Source organism: Capricornis sumatraensis, chromosome 4, assembly GCF_032405125.1.
Source record: "Capricornis sumatraensis isolate serow.1 chromosome 4, serow.2, whole genome shotgun sequence".
In the NCBI taxonomy this organism is placed as follows: domain Eukaryota; kingdom Metazoa; phylum Chordata; class Mammalia; order Artiodactyla; family Bovidae; genus Capricornis; species Capricornis sumatraensis.
The window spans coordinates 41,629,814-41,654,940 of record NC_091072.1 but is presented as its reverse complement, the minus strand read 5'-3'; the positions used below and the strand labels follow the sequence as shown (position 1 = coordinate 41,654,940).

Sequence of the window (25,127 nt, the reverse complement as noted above, 5' to 3'; positions counted from 1 at the left end):
CGCTGTGTGGTGGGAACACGGATTTTGCTAGAGCTCCTTTGAAAGCCTAATGACATCACATCAGTAAATATTAGTGTACAGATAGTCTAGTGACACAGGGGAGGGCACAGCCACACTCCTCCTGACGAGAGCGGGTGCTCCTCCAGGAAGGGAAGCATTTCACAGGGAAGAGTCACCTGCAGGCAGCCCACACACCCACTCTGCCCTCGGGGTGCACAGATACTACAAAGGTGTGTTCTCTACATGTGAAAAGGTATAGCAAACCAGGCAATCTAGTATTTTAGCTTTGATGAAACTAGCCATGTATTTCACAACTACCTCATTTCACAGGATGTAACTGACATGGTTCATTTTGCATTATACATACGTTTTTACAACCAAAACATTTTAAATAAAAAATTATAAATCCATTCATCTGAAAAAGACTATAAGGAGGGAAAAGATATTGTTATATATGAAACTTCCCCTTTTATTCCTTATTCAGCTTAGTACTTTTTTCCTCTTCCTTTAAAACTACCCCCTTGCATAAATTATTTGCTGCACACAATGCAAACAAAACAAAACAAAGCAGCTAGCTTTTCTTTTAATTTTATTAATTTTTCCTGAGTAAAATATCCAAAACAATTTTCTGCTGGTTTCACTATGGCTTCTATAATTCTGGTAGGATTTTTCACATATTTCATAGATGCAACAAATATTTGACCTCACTGAAGAAGATAATGATAATGCAACATTTTGTTCTATATCCAAGATTAGTTTAATAATAAAATGAGGGCTTCAGATCATGCTAACAAACTCCCTTTATCACTGATACTATCAAAATTAAAAAAAAAAATAATGTCACTGCTATTGCAAAGTGAGCATTTTTAGATTTACAGGGACTTGCATTCTGTTTTCCAAAGCATCTGGTTATATAACATATTTTTGTACATATGCAAGCTGTGTGTATAGATAGATGGATACCAAGTTATATAGAATGCATTGGAATGATTAGGTTTGCTCGTGTATTTCCTGACATTTAAAAAACACAAATATCCTTAGAAATGTTTGTCTCCTAAAAAATTTCAAAAAAATTATTTCTTGTTAACCGACATCACCACAAAACCATAAATCATCGCCAAGTTTTGCTGTCTATACACTGGACTTTGCACTTGGACCTCCTTGTGTATTCAGCTATAAGAAAAGAGAATCTGAGCAAATATGACCACCCCGACTCACCTCTGCAAATCGGCCGGTGGTCGCTCCATGCAGCCAGGGTCTCTGTGACTCTCTGACACGTTATGCTCTTGGATCCCTGGAGCACGTAATTGTCCTCGCAGGAGAACTGTACATTTGCACCAACCCTGAGCAATTACAAAACCAAAAACAACCTGGATTACTCATGGAAGATGTCTTTAAAAGAAATCATCACAGTGCTGCTACCATGTAATGCCATCAAAACAATATAAAAACATTAAATGACCCATTAGTAATTATTCACAGATAAACCCTTTAATGCAGCACAAGACTTGGGTTCAGATTCCCATCTTGCCAACTTATCTTAAATAAATATATGATCCTTAAGGCATCTTCTCTAAAATTAAGCAATAACAGACATGGCAGGACCAGGTTTTGCAGCTTAAGTAAGAAATGCATCTGAAAGAAGTAAACCCTGGAATCAAAACAAAGCTGGATGTCCTTCCATGTGGATAAACATCCTACCAAAAAAAAAAAAAGAAAAGAAAAGAAAAGAAAAGAAAAAGCCCAGGTTAAGAAAAGTCTCAGTATACAAAAAGACAAGGACTCTAGGATTCCATTTATATGATGTGTCAAATATAGTCAAATTTATAAATTAGAAAATTGGAAGGGTGGTGACCAGAGGCTAGTGGGGTCTAGGGAAAATGGGAAGTTATTAATTCAAAGGCAAAAAGTTTAAATTAAGTAAGGTAAATAATTTCTAGAGATCTGCAAAACATCACTGTAGCTTAGTCAATAGCAATGTACACTTAAGATTTTTTTAAAGATACTTTTCAAGTTAAGTGTTCTTATCATCATATAAAACTTGCTTCCAATGAAAAACAAGGGAAAAAATGTCTCAGTAAAGAACTTGTTGGGGCTTTCCTGGTGGCTCAGTGGTAAAGAATCTGTCTGCAACACAGGGGCCTCAGGAGACGCAGGTTCGATCTCTGGGTTGGGAAGATCCCCTGGGGGAGGGCATGACAACCCACTCCAGCATTCTTGCCTGGAGAATTCCAAGGACAGAGTAGTCTGGTGGGCTACAGTCCGTGCGGTCACACAGAAATGGACACAGCTGAAGTGAATGAGCACACATGCATGCAAAGAATCTGTTACACTGTGATATGTTAATTATATTCAGAAGAAGGCTGGTGCTATTATATTTCAAAAATGCATGTTACAGGAAAAGATACTTTGCTTTAGAAAAAAGTGACCTATCCAGCCTAGAGTCAGATGGAAAACTGTTTTGGCTCCAGAGCTGCCTCAGGAAACACGAAGACATAAGGCTGGGAGCAGTAACGGAATGTGATCTCAGCATCACAACTCAGCAGTTGCATGAGGAAATGTGAGAGGCATACCTCGGGTCTGAGCACACCCGATCCCTGATCCCGTCTTCTAAGCCTGCTGTCTGACACTGAATTGAGTGCAGTGTTGCTTTATAATGGTACAAGCTTGTTGTTACAAGAGGAAATTCTGCCTGTGCCCTCCATTTGACAAGCTCCAAGGTTGAGGCTCACAAAAATGGGAATGAAAGACAGTCTTTTAGAGAATATGAATAGTTGTCAGTGTAATATGTAAAGTTATTATAGGTAAAAGATAATGAAAAAAATAAATAAATGCTGTCTTTTCTTGCTTATGGAAAAAATTCTGGTCTGCAACATCGCAGTGGACATTAATCCAGAGGCGAAAAGCAAAGGAGAAAAGGAAAGATATAGGCATCTAAATGTAGAGGTCCAAAGAATAGCAAGAAGAGATAAGAAAGCCTTCTTCAGCAATCAATGCAAAGAAATAGAGGAAAACAACAGAATGGGAAAGAATAGAGATCTCTTCAAGAAAATTAGGGATACTAAGGGAACATTTCATGCAAAGATGGGCTTGATAAAGGACAGAAATGGTATGGACCTAACAGAAGCAGAAGATATTAAGAAGAGGTGGCAAGAATACACGGAAGAACTGTACAAAAAAGATCTTCACGACCCAGATAGTCATGCTGATGTGATTACTAATCTAGAACCAGACATCTTGGAATGTGAAGTCAAGTGGGCCTTAGAAAGCATCACTACGAACAAAGCTAGTGGAGGTGATGGAATTCCAGTTGAGCTGTTTCAAATCCTGAAAGATGATGCTGTGAAAGTGCTGTACTCAATATGCCAGCATATTTGGAAAACTCAGTAGTGGCCACAGGATTGGAAAAGGTCAGTTTTCATTCCAATTCCAAAGAAAGGCAATGCCAAAGAATGCTCAAACTACCACACAATTGCATTCATCTCACATGATAGTAAAGTAATGCTCAAAATTCTCCAAGCCAGGCTTCAGCAATACGTGAACCGTGAACTCCCTCACGTTCAAGAAGGTTTTAGAAAAGGCAGAGGAATCAGAGATCAAATTGCCAACATCCGCTGGATCATGGAAAAAGCAAGAGAGTTCCAGAAAAACATCTACTTCTGCTTTATTGACTATGCCAAAGCCTTTGACTGTGTGGATCACAATCAACTGTGGAAAATTCTGAGAGAGATGGGAATACCAGACCACCTGAGCTGCCTCTTGAGAAATCTGTATGCAGGTCAGGAAGCAACAGTTAGAATTGGACATGGAACAACAGACAGGTTCCAAATAAGAAAAGGAGTCCATCAAGGCTGTATACTGTGACCCTGTTTATTTAACTTCTATGCAGAGTACATCATGAGAAATGCTGGACTGGAAGAAACACAAGCTGGAATCAAGATTGCCAGGAGAAATATCAATAACCTCAGATATGCAGATGACACCACCCTTATGGCAGAAAGTGAAGAGGGGCTAAAAAGCCTCTTGATGAAAGTGAAAGAGGAGAGCGAAAAAGTTGGCCTAAAGCTCAACATTCAGAAAACGAAGATCATGGCATCCGGTCCCATCACTTCATGGGAAATAGATGGGGAAACAGTGGAAACAGTGTCAGACTTTATTTTTGGGGGCTCCAAAATCACTGCAGATGGTGACTGCAGCCATGCAATTGAAAGATGCTTACTCCTTGGAAGAAAAATTATGAGCAACCTAGATAGCATATTCAAAAGCAGAGACATTACTTTGCTGACTAAGGTCCATCTATGGTTTTTCCTGTGGTCATGTATGGATGTGAGAGTTGGACTGTGAAGAAGGCTGAGCGCTGAAGAATTGATGCTTTTGAACTGTGGTATTGGAGAAGACTCTTGAGCATTCCTTGGACTGCAAGGAGATCCAACCAGTCCATTCAGAAGGAGATCAGCCCTGGGATTTCTTTGGAAGGAATGATGCTAAAGCTGAAACTCATGTACTTTGGCCACCTCATGCGAAGTGTTGACTCATTGGAAAAGACTCTGATGCTGGGAGGTATTGGGGGCAGGAGGAGAAGGGGACGACCGACGATGAGATGGCTGGATGGTATCACGCACTCTATGGACGTGAGTCTGAGTGAACTCCGGGAGATGGTGATGGACAGGGAGGCCTGGCATGCTGCGATTCTTGCGGCACAAAGAGTCGGACATGACTGAGTGACTGAACTGAACTGAAGTGAACTGAAGTGAACTGAACAGCATCTCTCACACTTTAATGTGACATCCTGGGATTATCACAGATGTCTTTAAAAATCAAATCTGGGTCAAATCAATGTGAAAAGTTCTGGATTAAACACAATTCAGAATCTTTCTTGTCCAAAGAGGACTCTCAGCTTACTAAAATTTAATATGCAAAATGTGCTTTGCCTATTTAAGAAAATTTAAAATATGTAGAATTTTCCAAATTTATCTGATTAAGAAACCCTTTTGCACAAAGTATCCAGGGCAACTAGAATTCTGAGGTAATTTTGAGAAAATCTGCATACTAAGGACATAATATGTATTGTCTCTTAAAAAACAAAACGGAGACATAATTCTAATTTTCAGTGTCTGGTTATAGCAGTTATTTTAAATAGCTATACTTTTTAGACACATCCCTTCATAATTTCATTGGCCTTTGGTCATTGTTTAGATTTCTGAGAACAGACTGAATGAAAGGAAAAAAATCTAAATATTTGGTTTGAAAACAGCTATTCTATCTCTCTGTTCTTTATGCTAGGTCCCAGTCTTTAGTCTTCCTTATTTACCTAAATTTCAGTTCTCATACTTCTCATCATTCTTTCAATACATTTTTATTGAATCTATGTGCCACACACTACTCCAGGTATCAAGGATACAGAAATTGTGATTGACAAAGTCTCATGGGGATAGCAATCTAGTTAAAGGAGGGCAAAAATAAAAATAAAATAAGAAGAAAATGAAAGTGTCATAAGTACTGTGAGCAAAATAAACCAAGCGGCATGATTAATAATAGGTTAGGGAGCTCTGGGATTTAAGAGTGTGTCAAATTTGGATTCCTTTTATTTCTTTTTCTGCTCTGATTGCTGTGGCCCAAACTTCCAGAATTATGTTGAATAGCAGCAGTGAAAGTGGGCACCCTGTCTTGTTCCTGACTTTAGGGGAAATGCTTTCAATTTTTCACCATTGAGGATAATGTTTGCTGTGGGTTTGTCATATATAGCTTTTATTATGTTGAGGTATGTTCCTTCTATTCCTGAATCTAAATTGGAAAAGAAGAAGTAAAACTCTCACTGTTTGCAGATGACATGACCCTCTACATAGAAAACCAGAAAATTACTAGAGCTAATCAATGAATATAGTAAAGTTACAGGACATAAAATCAACACACAGAAATCCCTTGCATTCCTATACACTAATAATGAGAAAGTAGAAAAAGAAATTAAGGAAACAATTCCATTCACCATTGCAATGAAAAGAATAAAATGCTTAGGAATATATCGACCTAAAGAAACTAAAGACCTATACATAGAAAACTATAAAACACTGATGAAATAAATCAAAGAGGACACTAATAGATGGAGAAATATATCATGTTCATGGATCGGAAGAATCAATGTAGTGAACATGAGTATACTGCCCAAAGCAATCTACAGATTCAATGCAATCCCTATCAAGCTACCAATGGTATTTTTCACATAATAGAACAAATAATTTCAAGATTTGTATGGAAATACAAATAAACTCAAATAGCCAAAGCAATCTTGAGAAAGAAGAATGGAACTGGAGGAATCAACTTGCCTGACTTCAGGCTCTACTACAAAGCCACAGTCACCAAGATAGTATGGTACTAGCACAAAGACAGAAATATAGATCAAAGAACAAAATAGAAAGCCCAGAGATAAATCCACACACCTATGGACACCTTACCTTTGACAAAGGAGGCAAGAATATACAATGGAGTAAAGACAATCTCTTTAACAAGTGGTGCTGGGAAAACTGGTCAACCACTTGTAAAAGAATAAAACTAGAACACTTTCTAACACCATTCACAAAAATAAACTCAAAATGGATTAAAGATCTAAATGTAAGACCAGAAACTATAAAACTCCTAGAGGAGAACATAGGCAAAACACTCTCCGACATAAATCACAGCAGGATCCTCTATGATCCACCTCTCAGAATACTGGAAATAAAAGCAAAAATAAACAATTAAAATTAAAAGCTTCTGCACAACAAAGGAAAATATAAGCAAGGTGAAAAGACAGCCTTCTGAATGGGAGAAAATAATAGCAAATGAAGCAACTGAGAAACGGCTAATCTCAGAAATATACAAGCAATTTATGCAGCTCAATTCCAGAAAAATAAACTACCCAATCAAAAAATGGGCCAAAGAACTAAATAGACATTTCTCCAAAGAAGACATTCGGATGGCTAACAAACACATGAGAAGATGCTCAACATCACTCATTATTAGAGAAATGCAAATCAAGACCACAATGAGGTACCACTTCACACCAGTCAGAATGGCTGCGATCCAAAAGTCTGCAAGCAATAAATGCTGGAGAGGGTGTGGAGAAAAGGGAACCCTCTTACACTGTTGGTGGGAATGCAAACTAGTACAGCCACTATGGAGAACAGTGTGGAGATTCCTTAAGAAATTGCAAATAGAACTGCCTTATGACCCAGCAATCCCACTGCTGGGCATACACACCAAGGAAACCAGAATAGAAAGTGACGCATGTACCCCAATGTTCATCGCAGCACTGTTTGTAATAGGCAGGACATGGAAACAACCTAGATGTCCATCAACAGATAAATGGATAAGAAAGCTGTGGTACATATACACAATAGAGTATTACTCAGCTATTATAAAGAATACATTTGAATCAGTTCTAATGAGATGGATGAAACTGGAGCCGATTATACAGAGTGAAGTAAGCCAGAAAGAAAAACAACAATACAGTATACTAACACATATATATGGAATTTAGAAAGATGGTAATGATGACCCTGTATGCAAGACAGCAAAAGAGACACAGATGTGTAGAGCGGACTTTTGGACTCTGAGGGAGAGGGAGAGGGTGGGGTGATTTGGGAGAATGGCATTGAAACATGTACACTATCATGTAAGAAACGAATCGCCAGTCTATGTTCGAAGCAGGATGCAGGATGCTTGGGGCTGGTGCACGGGGATGATCCAGAGGGATGATGTGGGGTGGGAGGTGGGAGCGGGGGTTCATGTTTGGGAGCTCATGTACACCCTGGCGAATTCATGTCAATGTATGCCAAAACCAATACAGTATATAAAAATATATATATATATATATATATATATATATATAGTGTGTCGATATTTTTTTGATCCTCTCAAACTAGGGTGCTAGTGTCTCACACAATATTTTGGGTATAATCAAACATAAAGGAAGGAAAATGATATTATTGTTCTCCCCTAGCATCCGTCTACTTCAGTTCCAAAGCCTGTCATTCATAGTTCTAATGGATGCACTCCACCCCAACAAAGTATCTATCTTTTTCATACATGCTTCTCATACATCTGATCAACTTAAGGCATTCTTAGTGAATCCTGTTAATGTTGACTGGTAAATCTCACTTCTGGCAATATGTTATGTATTTTGGATTTATTTTCCATAGTAGGAGAAAATAGGGCCAGAGTTGCTTTTCGGAAGTCATGAGAGTATCCATTAATAGAAATATGATTAGACTATATTATTCCATATGCATTTTAAAGAATACAGTGTTTCTACAAAATGAGCAAAATATGTAGCAATACAGAGAAGAAAAAGATTTTCTACAAAATTGTTACCCCAGGTAACTCTTAGCTTTATAAGTATCTGAATCTGTGTATCAGGAAAAATCAGCATAATGCTATTTTTAGAGTGCTTATAGAATCACAAGTACACTTTTGTTTCTATATTACAATAATTGTACCACTTCTGATTTTATTACAAGTTAACTTTTAAAATGTTTTAAGATCCTACTATTAGATTGCCCCTTTGTTCTCACTTACTGAGACAGAACTCTCTCACACCTAACAGAGTTCATACCCTCCTCTGACTTTTGTCAGACAAAAATTAAAGAAGCTCTTCTCCCAGAGGTGAGGATTCTTTCCAACATTCCATAATCACCATAGGGTACCACAGAACATCTAGTCCAGAAATCTCTATCTATGTTCTGGGAAAATCTGTTCAAAGTATGTACAGAATCCATTCCTTAATTTCTGGCCTGAAACCTTTTGAGAAATGATTGAAAATAACAACTGATAAAATAGTGAGGCTTTTCTACTTTCAAACAATGAAAATCACTAATAAGCAACCTCTGTTCTTGACTGTGCAATGGAAAACAGAGCCACCGATGGTTAAATTCTGCATTGTGATGAATAAGGAGATGCTGGAAACTGATGATGACCCAACTTCTAATTTATTATTTCAACCTCTTGTTTTGGTTTTATTTAGTGCATAAATTAGTCTGATTTAAAATCCATGCACACTTTCAACTTCAAATACATAATAAACTAAGCTTTTATTTATGCTTAGATTTTATGATTACTATGTTTGAAGGCATACATATAACATTAGAAAAACTAATTTGGTTTTCTGGAAAGTACTCAGAAGAAAATAACAGAAAAACTTATTAGTACCTTCCCACTGGCAAATGAATTCAGAACTCCTTAGATTAATTTTGTCAAACAATTTTGACAATTGTGTATAGTTGGAAATTAGCAAAAATAATTTATAAAACTGATTTTGTGTAATCTCAAGATAAACAGTGATTGATAACAAATATCCAAATGGCATCTTTTAAGTTAAATAGTTGAAGCAGAATGATTTTGTATTTTAAATAGAAGAGAAGAAGAGAGAAAATAACATTTTTTACCTGCATTGGTTCACAACTGGTTATGGTCTGGCTTTTAGGATGAGGTGCCCTGCTAGTCATAAGAATGCATTGTTGAGCTAATGGGGGAAGAGATACTTCATCAAACAACTATTGGACAATGAGGTAAATAAATATAAATTAATATGGGGAAAAATGATTTTACCTTTGGTGAAAAGGTGGCCAGAAATTGAAAATTGTGTTGCATATTAAAAGATTCATATAATTAATTTGTTGTTGTTGTTGTTCAGTTGCTAAGTCATGTCTGACTCTTGTGACCCCATGAACTCCAGCACTCCAGGCTACCCTGTCCTTCACTATCTCCTGGAGTTTGCTCAAATTCATGTCCATTAAGCCAGTGATGGCATCCAACCATCTTATCCTCTATTGCCCCCTTCTCCTCCTGCCCTCAATCTTTCCTAGCATTAGGGTCTTTCCCAATGAGTCAGTTCTTTGCGTCAGGTAGCCAACATTTTGGAGCTTCAGCTTCAGCATCAGTCCTTCCCATGAATATTCAGGGTTGATTTCCTTTAGGATTGACTGGTTTGATCTCCTCACTTTCCTCTAATTGAGTACCTGCATACTAGAGTGAAACCCACCATAGAAAGCCCTGTTGGTTTCAGAGTTGGTGATTTGTTCAGGGAACAGCAAGTAGCCGGGTTTGTCCTGAAGACTGCTGCTCGAAAAAGGTGCCCATTCCTTCCTGCTCCAGAGGTTTTCCCCTGTAGACTCCAGGATTCTGGGTGCTCTCCTGTTCCTCCCCTCCTCCTTCCCTCTCTTTGAGGTAAGCTTTGCTCTTTCATTGCTCCACACAATATTTCATTGGAGAAATAACCCGAAGCTGGGGACAGCTGGGAAAAGAAGCCCCACAGAGAGGCAGCTCCTAGGAGAAGGCTCCCCAAGAGAATGCCTTACATTTCATTCACCTTGAAATCCCTCACCACCTCCAGTAGAGCTTGTTGTACTTACAGTATCCCTGAGATAGATACTTGTAGATGACTACACAGGACAAACAGGAGACAAAGACAAGAATTCAGGCGCCTTGCACCTCGCACTAAACGTGCAACCAGCCACCACAGTGCAAGACTCCAGGCGTAAATTCCAAGGGTGGCGAGTGAAACCCACCTCAGGAGCCACCTTGCTAGCCTGTGTCTGCAATCACGTGCCTCTATTTCATAAGAAGCTGTTTTGGATAGCCTACTGATTCTTTGATAAATTGCCCATACTGCCCTGGGGAAAGGAACTCTGATGCTCAACTGTATATGCTCCACTGATGGCAAGACCTGGCCCTAATACATCCAGACTGACTTCAGGCTGCAAGACGGTCTGTGGAAACCAGCCCCTCCCTCCTAAGGCATCATCAGAGGTGTGCACAGCCTTGCAGACAATGGCATCATTGAGAGATGCATGTGTGGCTGCTGTGAATATCACAATCCTTTTATTAGCCTTTTGATTGTCACACATTATGTGTCATTTCTGGGTCATTTTTCTTCTTATAGTGACAAGTTTTACACTCATCTCTTCAAGCCTTAAGGCAATTTAGTGTCACTAAAAACGCATTAGAGAGTAGATGGAACTCTCTAGCCTAAGGAAAGAAAAGAACCTAATATTTCATAGGATTTTTAGATACTATATGTTAATAAAAGCACAACAAAGGCCCCTGACAGAGATCTGAATACAAGCAACAATAATGCTGTGAACAGGGCTTCAAATGACAGGGACCTGCAGACTCTGAGAGATCTCAGATGTGTGTGTACAGCATTTAGAAGAGTCTTCCCATGAATATTTCCTGTGAATCTTCCCATGAGAAAATTTAATTTGCATCTTCTGAGTATGTCCTAAGTTCATGGGGGTCCATTATTCAGTAAACAAGAAGATTTTTTCATCTGACCAAGTAGAAACATGAAATTCTTAAGATTCACACCCACCCATTTCACATAGGTGGCTTTCATTGTTCAGTCACTCAGTTGTGTCTGACTCTTTGCAACCCCATGGATTGTAGCATACCAGGTTTCCCTGTCTTCCATTATCTCCTGGAGTTTGCTCAAATTCATGTCCATTGAATTGGTGATGCTATCCTACCATCTCATCCTTGGTCATCCCCATCTCCTCCTGCCCTCAATTTTTCCCAGCATCAGGGTCTTTTCCAATGAGTTGGCTCTTTGCAAAGTATTGGAGCTTCAGCTTCAGCATCAGTCCTTCCAATGAATATTCAGGACTGATTTCCTTTAGGATTGACTTTAGGAAGACTCTCAAGAGTCTTCTCTAGCACCACAATTCAAAAGCATCAATTTTTCAGCATTCAGCTTTCTTTATGGTCCAACTCTCACATCTGTATATGACTACTGGAAAAACCATAGCTTTGACTAGATGGACCTTTGTTGGCAAAGTGACATCTCTGCTTTTTAATACACTGTCTAGGTTTATCATAGCTTTTCTTTTAATGAGAAAGAGTCTTTTAATTTCATGGCTGCAGGACCAAGCCAAGCTGAGAAAAGGGTGGATCAGAGATCCTAGGGAAAGCAGAAAAGGTATCTTGGGGCAGGTGATGCTGAAACCACAGCAGGCCGTGTAGATGTTCAGAGTCACACCATGAACAGCACCTGCACAAATGAGTGTTCCCTGGCTGCCCCGTACACCGTCTCTTCTGTGCTGATGTGGCTTTGCTGGCCAGTGTGTTTGCTTCACCTTCTTTTCATATGGACTCGGCGCCTCATGATTACTTTCACCTCTGGGGAAGAGAGGTGGGAGGTTTGTCCCACCTTGGAGTGTTTGCTTGGGTCTCCTTCTGCCTGGGCTGGTCCCATCCCACTACTTCACAGGCTTTGACCCACTCCTCATTATCCTCTGAGTGTAGCTCTGAAGTCACCTCCCTGGAGCCTCTTCAAAAGAAGAATGCCTTTCCTGCTCAGTGTTTTGGTTTGTCCTAGTATCTCTGGAGCATGTCATGATTCTGAGGGCTCAGCACATTTTGGAAAGGAAGAAAACTCATGAATTAATAAGTACAAGGATGACAGGGATGGGTCCTGCACCTCCCAACCTGTGGCCCGTGCTAGTGATCTGAGCTTCCTCTCCCCACTTCCTGTGGGAGGAGTGATTATGAGCAGAGGAACACAGGTGTGGAGCTGCCTCAGTGCTCGGCTCTATCAATCAGGGCCCCGACTCCAGCTCTCCTCACATGTGCCCTGCCTCTCTTCTCGAGGCTGTCCTTGCTCCAGGCCCAAGGACCTCCCGCTCCTTGTCTCTTGCCTGCTATCCAGATTTGCTCTAAGCAATGTTTGATGTAATGTCCCTACACCAGACTATGTGATGGGACCAGATGGTGAGCTGTCTTGCCCACCCAGAGGCAGCTCCACTTCATCAGAGCAAGAAGCGGCAGAGCAACACCTTGGTCCCTAAAATCCCTCAAAAGTCAAGGAGAGGGGAGGGCCCCCCAGCAGGTGGGCACCCTCTCTGCCTCCCACAAAGGGCAGCATTGGTTCTAGTTCTTATTGAAAGCTTAACAGAAGTCTGCTCTATAAAGAGAGCTGAGAAATTAATTTAAAAACACATGCAAAAAACTGTAGATGGCATCAGTAAGCTAAAAACTGATGAATCCTCAGGTTCCTAATCTTCCCACATGTCTGTTCACTTGCCTTTCTCCTGTCCTTCTCTCCTCCACACTTTTACAAACAGGAAGATTAGGAAGCGCTCTGGATCATATTTAGGAGGGTGGTATGAAAAGAATGCAACTGACAGGTGAAGTGGGCAGAACAGTCAAATCCAAAACCACTTAACAAGTTACCCTCTGTATTACTAGCTGGCTTCCCTGGTGGCTCAGATGGTGAAGAATCTGCCTGCAATGCAGGAGACCCGGGTTTGATACCTGGGTTGGAAAGATCCCCCTGGAGAAAGAAGTGGCTACCCACTCCAGTATTCTTTCCTGGAGAATGCTATGGACAGAGGAGCCTGGTGAGCTACAGTCCAGGGGGTTGTAAAGAGCCAGACATCAGTGAGAGATTAACACTACTTTCATCAACGAACTAGCTACCCTAGAATATAAATACAGAAACAGATTATGTATTTGCTTCCAATTAAAATAAAAAAATTAATTTTAAAAATAAATACAGAAACATAGAAGATGTCTAAACCAGCAATTGTCAGCAACTGTCAAGTACATCAGAACTCAAAGAGAGCCACACACATTCTGTAGAATCATATTAGTCTTTGGCAAAGGCATGACTAAGAGACATAGAGTTTTATAGCTTTGATGGACCATGGGAATTATCATATTCTATTTCTGTTCATTCTTTACAGATGAGGAAGCCAAGAAACAGAGACACAATCTATAGTAAAGAAGGTCATTTTAAGGGATTTCCAGAGGGGACATGTGTATACCTTTGCTTGATTCATACTGATGTATGGCAGAAACCAACACAATATTTTAAAGCAATTATCCTTCAATGGGAAAAAAAAGAGAAGAAATGTAAAACAAGATCATTGTAAAGAGTGTTAATATTTAAACGATCTCTAAAATCTCATTTTTGGCAGGCATAATAATGTGGCTAATAAAATAATCAACTATCTATTACATTTTGGAATTAAGAAATTGATGCATGCTTCAATAACAATGAACAATTCTCCCTGAAAACTATTTAAACGGATATTTTAACAAAAATTAATTTGCTATTACAGATACTGTGAAGACTGGGAGAGACAGAGGGAGAATGTTCCATGAATTCTACTCAGTGGATTCTTCATTAGAAACAGCTTTAGCTAGATGAATGGGATCTGAAACATTGCAGTGTGCCCTTTTTCCAAGGGACAAAAAGGTTTCGAATAGAGTGAACAGAAAAATACTGGTTGTGGTATTCCTTTAAGTAGTTCTTAAAAATAGTCAGTGCTCCTTGAAAGGGCAGTAGTCACTGGCAAATATTTTTTCTAGACTACTTCAGTTTCCGAGTATTAGTGAAATTTCAGTAGAAAGTAAAGTACCTGCAGTCAGTAAATGGCAATAGAATAGTATTATGTTCCTCAATTTTTTTAAAAAAAATTCTAAAAGCACTTTTAATCCTGCCAGGGGACTTTGGTACTGGAAATCAAATGCAAGGTATTAGGAAAAGATTTTTTTTTTTCCCGTTTCTCACTGATTATGTAAGTTTTCCTTTATGTAGCCCAGTTTCTCCTTCCATCTGATGACATATAACTCCATCTCAGTTCAGCTCAGTTCAGTCACTCAGTCATGTCCGACTCTTTGCGACCCCATGAATCGCAGCATGCCAGGCCTCCCTGTCCAACACCAACTCCCGGAGATCACTCAGATTCACGTCCATCGAGTCAGTGATGCCATCCAGCCATCTCATCCTCTGTCATCCCCTTCTCCTCCTGCCCCCAATCCCTCCCAGCATCACAGTTTTTTTCCAATGAGTCAACTCTTCGCATGAGGTGGCCAAAGTACTGGAGTTTCCACTTCAGCATCATTCCTTCCAAAGAAATCCCAGGGCTGATCTCCTTCTGAATGGACTGGTTGGATCTCCTTGCAGTCCAAGGGACTCTCAAGAGTCTTCTCCAACACCACAGTTCAAAAGCATCAATTCTTCAGCACTCAGCCTTCTTCACAGTCCAACTCTCACATCCATACATAACTACTGGAAAAACCATAGCCTTGACTAGATGGACCTTTGTCGGCAAAGTAATGTCTCTGCTTTTGAATATACTATCTAGGTTGGTCATAACTTTTCTTCCAAGGAGTAAGTGTCTTTTAATTTCATGGCTGCAGGCACCATCTGCAGTGATTTTGGAGCTCCAAAAAATAAAGTGTGACACTGTTTCCACTGTTTCCCCATCTATTTCCCATGAAGTGATGGGACCGGATGCCATGATCTTTGTTGTCTGAATGTTGAGCTTTAAGCCAACTTTTTCACTCTCCTCTTTTACTTTCATCAAGAGGCTTTTGAGTTCCTCTTCACTTTCTGCCATAAGGGTGGTGTCATCTGCATATCTGAGGTTATTGATATTTCTCCCAGCAATCTTGATTCCAGCTTGTGTTTTCTCCAGACCAGTGTTTCTCATAATGTACTCTGCATAGAAGTTAAATAAACAGGGTGACAATATACAGCCTTGACGTACTCCTTTTCCTGTTTGGAACCAGTCTGTTGTTCCATGTCCAGTTCTAACTGTTGCTTCCTGACCTGCATACAGATTTCTCAAGAGGCAGCTCAGGTGGTCTTGTATTCCCATCTCTCGCAGAATTTTCCACAGTTGATTGTGATCCACACAGTCAAAGGCTTTGGCATAGTCAATAAAGCAGAAGTAGATGGTTTTCTGGAACTCTCTTGCTTTTTCCATGATCCAGCGGATGTTGGCAATTTGATCTCTGATTCCTCTGCCTTTTCTAAAACCAGCTTGAACGTCAGGGAGTTCACGGTTCACGTATTGCTGAAGCCTCGCTTGGAGAATTTTGAGCATTACTTTACTAGCATGTAGATGAGTGCAATTGTGCAGTAGTTTGAGCATTCTTTGGCATTGCCTTTCTTTGGGATTGGAATGAAAACTGACCTTTTCCAGTCCTGTGGCCACTGCTGAGTTTTCCAAATTTGCTGGTATATTGAGTGCAGAACTTTCACAGCATCATCTTTCAGGATTTGAAATAGCTCAACTGGAATGCCATCACTTCCACTAACCTTGTTCATAGTGATGCTTTCTAAGGCCCACTTGACTTCACATTCCAGGATGTCTGGTTCTAGATTAGTCATCACACCATCGTGATTATCCAGGTTGTGAAGATTTTTTTTTGTGTGCAGTTCTTCCGTGTATTCTTGCCACTTCTTCTTAATATCTTCTGCTTCTGTTAGGTCCAGACCATTTCTGTCCTTTATCAAGCCCATCTTTGCATGAAATGTTCCCTTGGTATCTCTAATTTTCTTAAAGAGATCTCTAGTCTTTCCCATTCTGTTCTTTTCCTCTATTTCTTTGCATTGATCGCTGAAGAAGGCTTTCTTATCTCTTCTTGCTATTCTTTGGAATTCTACATTCAGATGCTTATATCTTTCCTTTTCTCCTTTGCTTTTTGCTTCTCTTCTTTCCACAGCTATTTGTAATGCCTCCCCAGACAGCCATTTTACTTTTTTGCATTTCTTTTCCATGGGGATGGTCTTGATCCCTGTCTCCTGTACAACGTCATGAACCTCATTCCATAGTTCATCAGGCACTCTATCTATCAGATCTAGGCCCTTAAATCTATTTCTCACTTCCACTGTATAATCATCTAGGACCTCCTAATTGCATAACATGTATTATGCAACATGTATTACGTATACATATATGCTGGTAAGTCACTTCAGTCGTGTCCAACTCTGTGCGACCCCATAGATGGCAGCCCACTAGGCTCCCCCATCCCTGGGATTCTCCAGACAAGAATACTGGAGTGGGTTGCCATTTCCTTCTCCAATGCATGAAAGAGAAAAGTGGAAGTGAAGTTGCTCAGTAGTGCCGAACTCTTAGCGACCCCATGGACTGCAGCTTACCAGGCTCCTCTGTCCATGGGATTTTCCAGGCAAGAGTACTGGAGTGGGTTGCCATTGCCTTCTCCATATACATATATATATAATATATATATACACACACACAGAATGGATGAGCAACATCTTCTGTAAAGAGAACTATATTCAGTATATATGATAAATTATAATGGAAAACAGTATATACAAATGTGTGTATATATATAACTGGATCACTTTGCTGTACAGTAGAAATGAATAAGACATTGTAAATCCACTATACTAAAACATTGTTAGCTTGAGTGATGACACAAAAATATCAATAATATAAATACTTGTTTTGGAATACTTAGTTTTGAAGTCATAATTATCACTTTTTCAACTCCCAAATTCCATTCTGCGCATAGGTCATGTTTTAAGAAAATGTCATTGATCTATTCTCTGACCAAGGGTGTTAACTTAATTGGTTTAGCTGAGTACTAATGAGGCTATGATTGTATATCCCTAGGGATAGGCTTGTTAGTTTCAATTTAATGCAATTCAACAGGAAAATAGTGTCTATCCTGTGGTGGACACAGTAATAAGAAGTGAAATCAATAATCTTTCCTCTTTCCTTTGGGATCTTGAGATCTAATGTGAGAGAAACAGACATCTAACATAAACATATTATTCTAAGATGAGTCTAAGATGATAGAAGCATAAATAGGTGTCAAAAGCACTGGGAAAAGCTGAAACAGCAAGATGAAGTGATGTGGGAGTGGCCTGTAAAATGGAAGTCAGCTGTGCAGATGGAGAGGAGATCAGGACACACAGGGAAGATGAGGATAGTCAGCATCTAACAAAATAAACATGCTTCTGAGGCTGCTCTGTACCAGCCTGCCCTACCGTGCTTGCATCTCTTGTCAACTGAGAACAACTGTCATGGCGGTGCGGGTGTTGGGGGATGGAAAACCATCCTTGATGAAGGATGTGGCAGGGGTGCAAAAAAACAGGAAGACAGAACCCGAGGGCATGGAGGGCACTCTGAAGTGGGGAGTGGTTAGGATGGGTACTGCAGCTCATATCAACCTGGGACTGCTGCTAAATGCGGTTTGGTCATGAAGATTGATGAGAGGAGCTCAGGAAAGGAGAGACATCAAGGATGTTCCTAAATTCAGACACGACTGAGAAACTTCACTTATATACAATAAAAGATTTTAACTATGCATCTTAGGAACCTAAATGTACATAAAGAACTTACAACATGATGCACATAATATTTATATAAATGGATGATGTTTATGTCATATATACATAATGGTGCTATAATATCTAGCAGTGAGTAGCAAGTCTGCTGTCAAGATATGTGGATTCTCCGTGCAAATCAGTACGTGACACCTCCCCTGCCAGGATTCAAATGAAAGAAGGTCTCCTTTGTGCTGAGTTGCTCATTTCAAACTTTGAGATCAATAAGATCATTTCAAATCTTAGCTCTAACTGTGATTCAGTTCAGTTCAGTTCAGTCACTCAGTCGTGTCCGACTCTTTGCGACCCCATGAATCGCAGCATGCCAGGCCTCCCTGTCCATCACTGTCTCCCAGAATTCACTCAGACTCACGTCCATCGAGTCCGTGATGCCATCCAGCCATCTCATCCTTGGTTGTACTCTTCTCCTCCTGCCCCCAATCCCTCCCAGCATCAGAGTCTTTTCCAGTGAGTCAACTCTGCGCATGAGGTGGCCAAAGTACTGGAGTTTCAGCTTCAGCATCATTCCTTCCAAAGAAATCCCAGGGTTGACCTTCAGAATGGACTGGTTGGATATCCTTGCAGTCCAAGGGACCCTTAAGAGTCTTCTCCAACACTACAGTTCAAAAGCATCAATTCTTCAGCACTCAGCCTTCTTCACAGTCCAACTCTCACATCCATACATGACCACAGGAAAAACCATAGCCTTGACTAGACGGACCTTAGTCGGCAAAGTAATGTCTCTGCTTTTGAATATGCTATCTAGGTTGGTCATAACTTTTCTTCCAAGGAGTAAGTGTCTTTTAATTTCATGGCTGCAGTCACCATCTGCAGTGATTCTGAAGCCCCCAAAAAATAAAGTCTGACACTGTTTCCACTGTTTCCCCATCTATTTCCCATGAAGTGATGGGACCGGATGCCATGATCTTCGTTTTCTGAATGTTGAGCTTTAGGTCAACTTTTAGATACCTTATTATGTTGACATTCTGAATTTCAAGAGCTGTATTTGCAAAATAGTGGTATTTATACCTGCCTATGCACAGGGCACATCTTCTACTAGCATAGGAAATGGATTAATAATAAATGCCAGAACCCATCCATAAGCTCTCCATCCCCACTCCAGCTCCATCTCCATAGAGCAGTATCTGAACTGTTCCATCAATCCAATTCATTAATATTCAGTTCTAATAAGTACACTTTGTCTTTAAGAGAGCAACTGATGGTGAAGAAAGCTGTCAGAAAATTGTTCACCAGTTGATCTAAATTCAAATAGAAAAGCTTTTTATTTTAGGCTTCAATTATTTAGAATTCTTTATAGATAATACTGGAATGAATATTTAGATTGTCTAAGGAAAACAAAAGATTTCCAAAGAAACAAGAATAATAGTATAAATAAAATCAGATGAGGAATATTTTACCAACCTAATAAAGTGTACTCTTTTCAAACAAAAACAGCTCCAAATTATACATAATTACAGTGCTAACTACAAATGAATTCCATCCACTCATCTTGACAATGTTGGTTATTAGTTTGGATTATATGTTAGTCATTCGTTTTGATTATAAGAATTTAGAAAGAACTGAATTGCCTTTCATTAAAAACAGTCTTGAAAAGACTTCAAACAATTAAGAATACCCCTCTTCTCTGTTCAAAAAGTGAACGTTTACAGTGAGCTTATGCTAAGCACATTCATATGTCATTTCAATAAATGAGTGTAAGATGTATTCACATAACTCTGATCTTCCAGTTTGTATGTGAATACACATAGATGTTACAGTCACATGACTGAAGGTGAAGTCGCTCAGTCGTATCCGACTCTCTGCAGCCCCATGGACTGTAGCCTACCAGGCTTCTCCATGCATGGGATTCTCCAGGGAAGAATACTGGAGTGGTTTATCACTTCCTTCTCCAGGGGATCTTCCTGACCCAGAGATTGAACCCGGGTCTCCCGCATTGGAGGCAGACGCTTTAACCTCTGAGCCACCAGGAAAGCCCGTCACATGACTGGAGGCAGTCAATAAACAAACAAAGATGGTGCACATCTAATGTCAATGATCTCTAGAGGTGACGGTGGTTTAGTCACTAAGTCACCAAGTTGTGTCTGACTCTTATGATCCTACGGACTGTATCTTGCCAGGCATCTCTGCACATGGAACTTCCCAGGCAAGAATACCAAAATGGGTTGCCATTCCTTTCTCTAGGGGATCTTCCTGATCTAGGGATCAAATCCGGGACTAGTAAATTGCAGGCAGTCTCCTGCAACGCAGGCAGATTGTTTACTAACTGAGCCACCAGGGAAGTCCCACATGATCTCTACAGTCCCTAACTACCAGTAAGGTTGACATGGAATTTTAATTTATATTATATTATATTATCAGATATCATAACAAATATCTGAATAGGATATTGTTATCTTCCTGTGTTCTTTCTCACCATAATCCCAACATTAATTTTTATGTTGGATAGAGTCACCAGTATTTCTAGTGCATCTCTTTTCAAGATGTGAAAATGCCTGTAATGAGTAGCGAGACACCTTTAGAGGGTCTGGTATTTTTATAATAATACTAAGATCTTCCTTTTTCTGTGATACAATTCAAGTTGTCTAAAATATTAAATTTTTTAAAATTTGTATCTGATACCATGAGTTTGACAATTTCCCATTGCTTAAAGATTTTTTTTTCTGATAACATATGTAATGACATTAAACAATTGTGATATCTTTGATATTATACAGTGAAATGTATCAATATGTGGAAGAACTCACAACTCAATGAATCATTATTTGCCAAATGATCAAAGCATGGTGGTATAAAATCATACACATATAAAATATTAATTCAAGAAGGAAGCTAGATCAACAGCTTTTAATGTAGGACACATTTATTGTTATGGTTTCATATTTCACAGAGCAGCTAACAATTTAGAAAATATAATTGCTATTTTTGTTATAGTATAAAATAATATAAATAATTATTTTTAAAAAGTATTAAAATATCCATTTCTTTTTCAACTATATGTAAGGCAGTATTCTTTTTTTTTTTTTAATATTTTATCCAAAACAACCTAGTGCAACAGATTAAATGCAGAAGCAGATGGACTGATCCATATGGAGGGTTACCATACTAATGTTAATCAAAAGAAAGCTGGAGTACCTGTGCTAATAGAATGCAAAAAATACTACCAAGAGTATAAAACAGGACCAAGGATAAAGTGGGTCACTTCATAAGATCAAAATTCATTAAAATACATAGCAAATTTTGAACACATATGTACCTAATAACAGTGCTTCAAAACACATGAAGCAAAAACTGATAAAACTACAAAAAGAAATAAACAAGCTGACAAATGTAGTAGAAGGTTTCAATATACCTCTCACAAAAACAGCTAGAACAAGTGATCACAAAATCACTAAAACTATTAAAGACTTGAATGCTATTAAGAACTGATTTGACCTAATTGACCTTTAACAAACACTTTACCCAACTATAGTAGAACATACATTCTTTTCCAGGGTATGTGGAATTTTTGCCGAGTAGGAGCATATTCTAGGTCATAAAATCATTATAATAAATTTAAAAGGATTCAAGCCATAAAAGTATCTCTCTGACCACAGAGATCCTGGGAAAATCCTTAGATATTTGGAAACTAAATAGGATGCTTTAGAAATAACCCACAATTAGCAGAAGTAATTACAAGAGAAAGTAGAAAAGTATTTTGAATTGCAGGAAAAGATAAATATCAACTTTATGGGATGAAGTTAAAGTAGTTCAAGAGTGAAATCTATAGCACTGAACACCCATATTAGAAAAGAAAAAAACATCTGAAATTACAACTTCAATCTTAAGAAACTAGGAAAAGAAGAGCAAATTAATCCAACAGTGATCAGAATAAAGAAAATAATAAGAACAAAATCAGTGGAATATAAGAAAAATAAGCCTAATACAGAAAAATTAGTAAAATCAAATGTACTTTTTTTGAGATCATTAACACTGACATATCCATAGACAAATAATCAGGTAAAATAGAAAAACACAATTACCAACATCAGCAATTGGAAATTTACTATCACTGTTGATTTAAAGATGATAAGAGAATATTACGAATAACTTTATGCCAATAAACTTGACAACTTAGATTAAACTGAAAAATTCCTTTAAATTTGAAAGATACAAATGGTCAAATCTATTCATTTGAATTGAGATAGATAACTGGAATAGGTGTGCAGGTAGAAAAGAAGCTTAAGTAGTAATAATTTTTTAAAAACTCATAAGAAAATTCTAACTACAGGTGGCTTTACTGATAAATTTCTCAAAAGCTTAAGAAAGATATATTATTGACTCTTACAAACTCTTCCAGGATATTTCAGAGGATAGAATGTTTCCTAATTAATTTTATAAGAATAATATTATTACTCTGATAGCAAAATCAGACAAAGTCCTTGCAAGAAAAGACTGTAGGCCAATATGTCTTGTGACCATACAGGCCAAGAAAAAAAAAAACCTTAAAAATAGCAAATCCAACATTATATAACATGGATAAAACATTATGACCAAATTAAGGTTATCTCAGAATGTAAGGCTGGTTTAAATTAAAAATCAATCAATGTAATTAATCATATTAACAACTAAACAAACAAAGAAGATCCCACACCCATTTCTGTAAAAACTCCCAACACTAAAAATAGGATACTTCCACAATTTGATAAAAAGGAATCTATGAAAAAAAAAGTATAATTAATATCATTCTTACTGATGAAATCAGAATGCCTTCCCTCTAAGAAAAGGAATAAAACAAGAATGTCTGACTAATCTTATTCAACCTGGTAATGTTGGTACTAACCAGTTCCTCCAAGAAAGAAAAGTAAATGAACTACATTCAGGTGGAAAAGAAAGAAAATAAAATTGTCTTTATTTGTAGTTTACAGGATCAACTAGGACGAAAGTCCTAGGAAATCTATATAAATAAAGCTCCCAAAACTAGCTTATATTTCTGTATAAACAAACACTATACACTCAAAAACAGCAAAAATAATATTTACATTGGTATTGTGAAATGAAAATATCTCTTAACATATTAATAAACCAGAAATGTTACAGCCATCACCAATTTCTGGCCTCCAAATGTGAATGAGAGTTCATGTGATATTCAGACTGTCTGCTTCCTTTGTTGCAAACTTGTATATAGCCTGACTTCCCCACCAGCCTCCTTAGAGCAGTATTCTTAGAGCTACTGAGATGCTGTCTCCTGGGCTCAGAGTCCTAAACATTCCCACCAAATAAAATAACTCTCTGCTTTCAGGTTGTGACTATATTTTTTAGTTGACAGCTTTGGTGACCAAAAGGAAGGACCCAGAGCATGTTTCACTCCTCTGTCTGAACTCTACAAGAAACTGGAGCCATGGTACCAGCAGAGGCCCGTTGTACGCATCCGCTTTCTTGGGAACTCAGGACGGCTTTTATTACGCATCTCCTGGTCCTTGGGTCTCCCGTATTTGTTGAGGTCCTGAATGTTTAGTTGGTGGGGTATAGCAGGTATCTGCCCCTTCTCAGTAAGGTGCTGGGGAGGGGGGTGGTGGGAAGACACCGGGAAATACGCATCTAGAGTCTAGATAGTCGGTGGGGCTCAGGAGGGAGATACCTACAGAATTTGCACCCATGGAAAGGTATGGATCGGGGCAGGCTCACTTTTAACGAAAAATACCTGGGGATTGGTTGAAAGATCCTGAGGTGGCTCCGTCATAGAAGGAAACAAGGAATGGAGCTCATACTTGTAAGTACGTAACTAACTGGAAAAATTAAATCTTGCCCTAAATATTGAGGGGGCTCTTTGTTGCATTATTGTTGTTATTCAGTCACTCAGGTCCAATTTTTTGTGACCCCATGGACTGCAGCATGCCAGGCTTCCCTGTCCTTCACATCTTCTGGAACTTGCCAAAATTCATGTCCTTTGACTTGGTGATGCCATTCATCCATCTCATGCTCTATTGTCCCCTTCTCCTTCTGCCTTCAATCTTTCCCAGGATCAGGGTCGTTTCTAATGAGTTGACTCTTTGCATCAGGGGGCCAAAGTATTGGAGTTTCAGCTTCAGCATCAGTCCTTCCAATGAATATTCAGGACTGATTTCCTTTAGGATTGACTGGCTTGATCTCCTTGCAATCCAGGGCTCTTAAGAGTCTTCTCCAACACCAGTGTTCCAAAGCATCAATTCTTCAGCGCTCAGCCTTCTTTATGGTTCAACTCTCACATTCATACATGACTACTGGAAAAACTGTAGCTTTGGCTATGTGGATCTTTGTTGGCAAAGTAATGTCTCTGCTTTTTAATATACTGTTTTTTAATATGCTGTCTAGCTTTATAATAGCCTTTCTCCCAAGGAGCAAGTATCTTTTAACTTCATGGCTGCAGTCACCATCTGCAGTGATTTTGGAGCCCAAGAAAATAAAGTCTGTCACTGTTACCATTGTTTCTCAATCTATATGCCACAAAACGATGTGTACTGCAGTTAAAAATTAAAAGCTGGCTTAGTAAAATCTTTTTATTTTTTATTTTTACTGTATTTTACTTTACAATACTGTATTGGTTTTGCCATACATTGACATGAATCAGCAAGGCCTTCTAAGGGCAAGCTTAAATTTCTCTTTGACTTTGAGATATAAATGTTCTATCTGATTTTCCTAGATTGCTTTATTGTGCGCTTGTTGCTCTTTGGCCTATAAGAGGTCTTTTAGCATTCTTAATCATCTTCATCACCACGGAGCTTTAATTTATTGGTGGCCAGATGATGGATCCTTTGAAAATTAAAAAAAAAAACTAAAAAAATTATTAAATCTAGAGTGCTCTCACTGCAAACAACTGTTTTGTTGATACCTATAAAACAGAGGTCAAATTAACTTAAGAACATTTATTGGAATGAGAAAAACTGACTTAGGAAGCTTCATTGAGGGCTTCTTCTCAATGGGTCTTACCAAAAAAAAACACTGTTGCTGTTTTTCAGTCACTCAGTAGTGT

The 25,127-nt window shown here is 38.7% G+C and overlaps 1 protein-coding gene across 1 annotated transcript in view; it reads right to left on the bottom strand.

Moving 5' to 3' along the window:
- CSMD1 (CUB and Sushi multiple domains 1) overlaps nucleotides 1–25,127 on the bottom strand; it is a 1,675,023-nt gene that overhangs the window by 564,851 nt on the left and 1,085,045 nt on the right. The window contains exon 9 of the mRNA XM_068971399.1: nucleotides 1,219–1,343. Within this exon, the coding sequence (XP_068827500.1) occupies nucleotides 1,219–1,343 (125 nt within the window). The remainder of the gene's footprint in view (nucleotides 1–1,218; nucleotides 1,344–25,127) is intronic.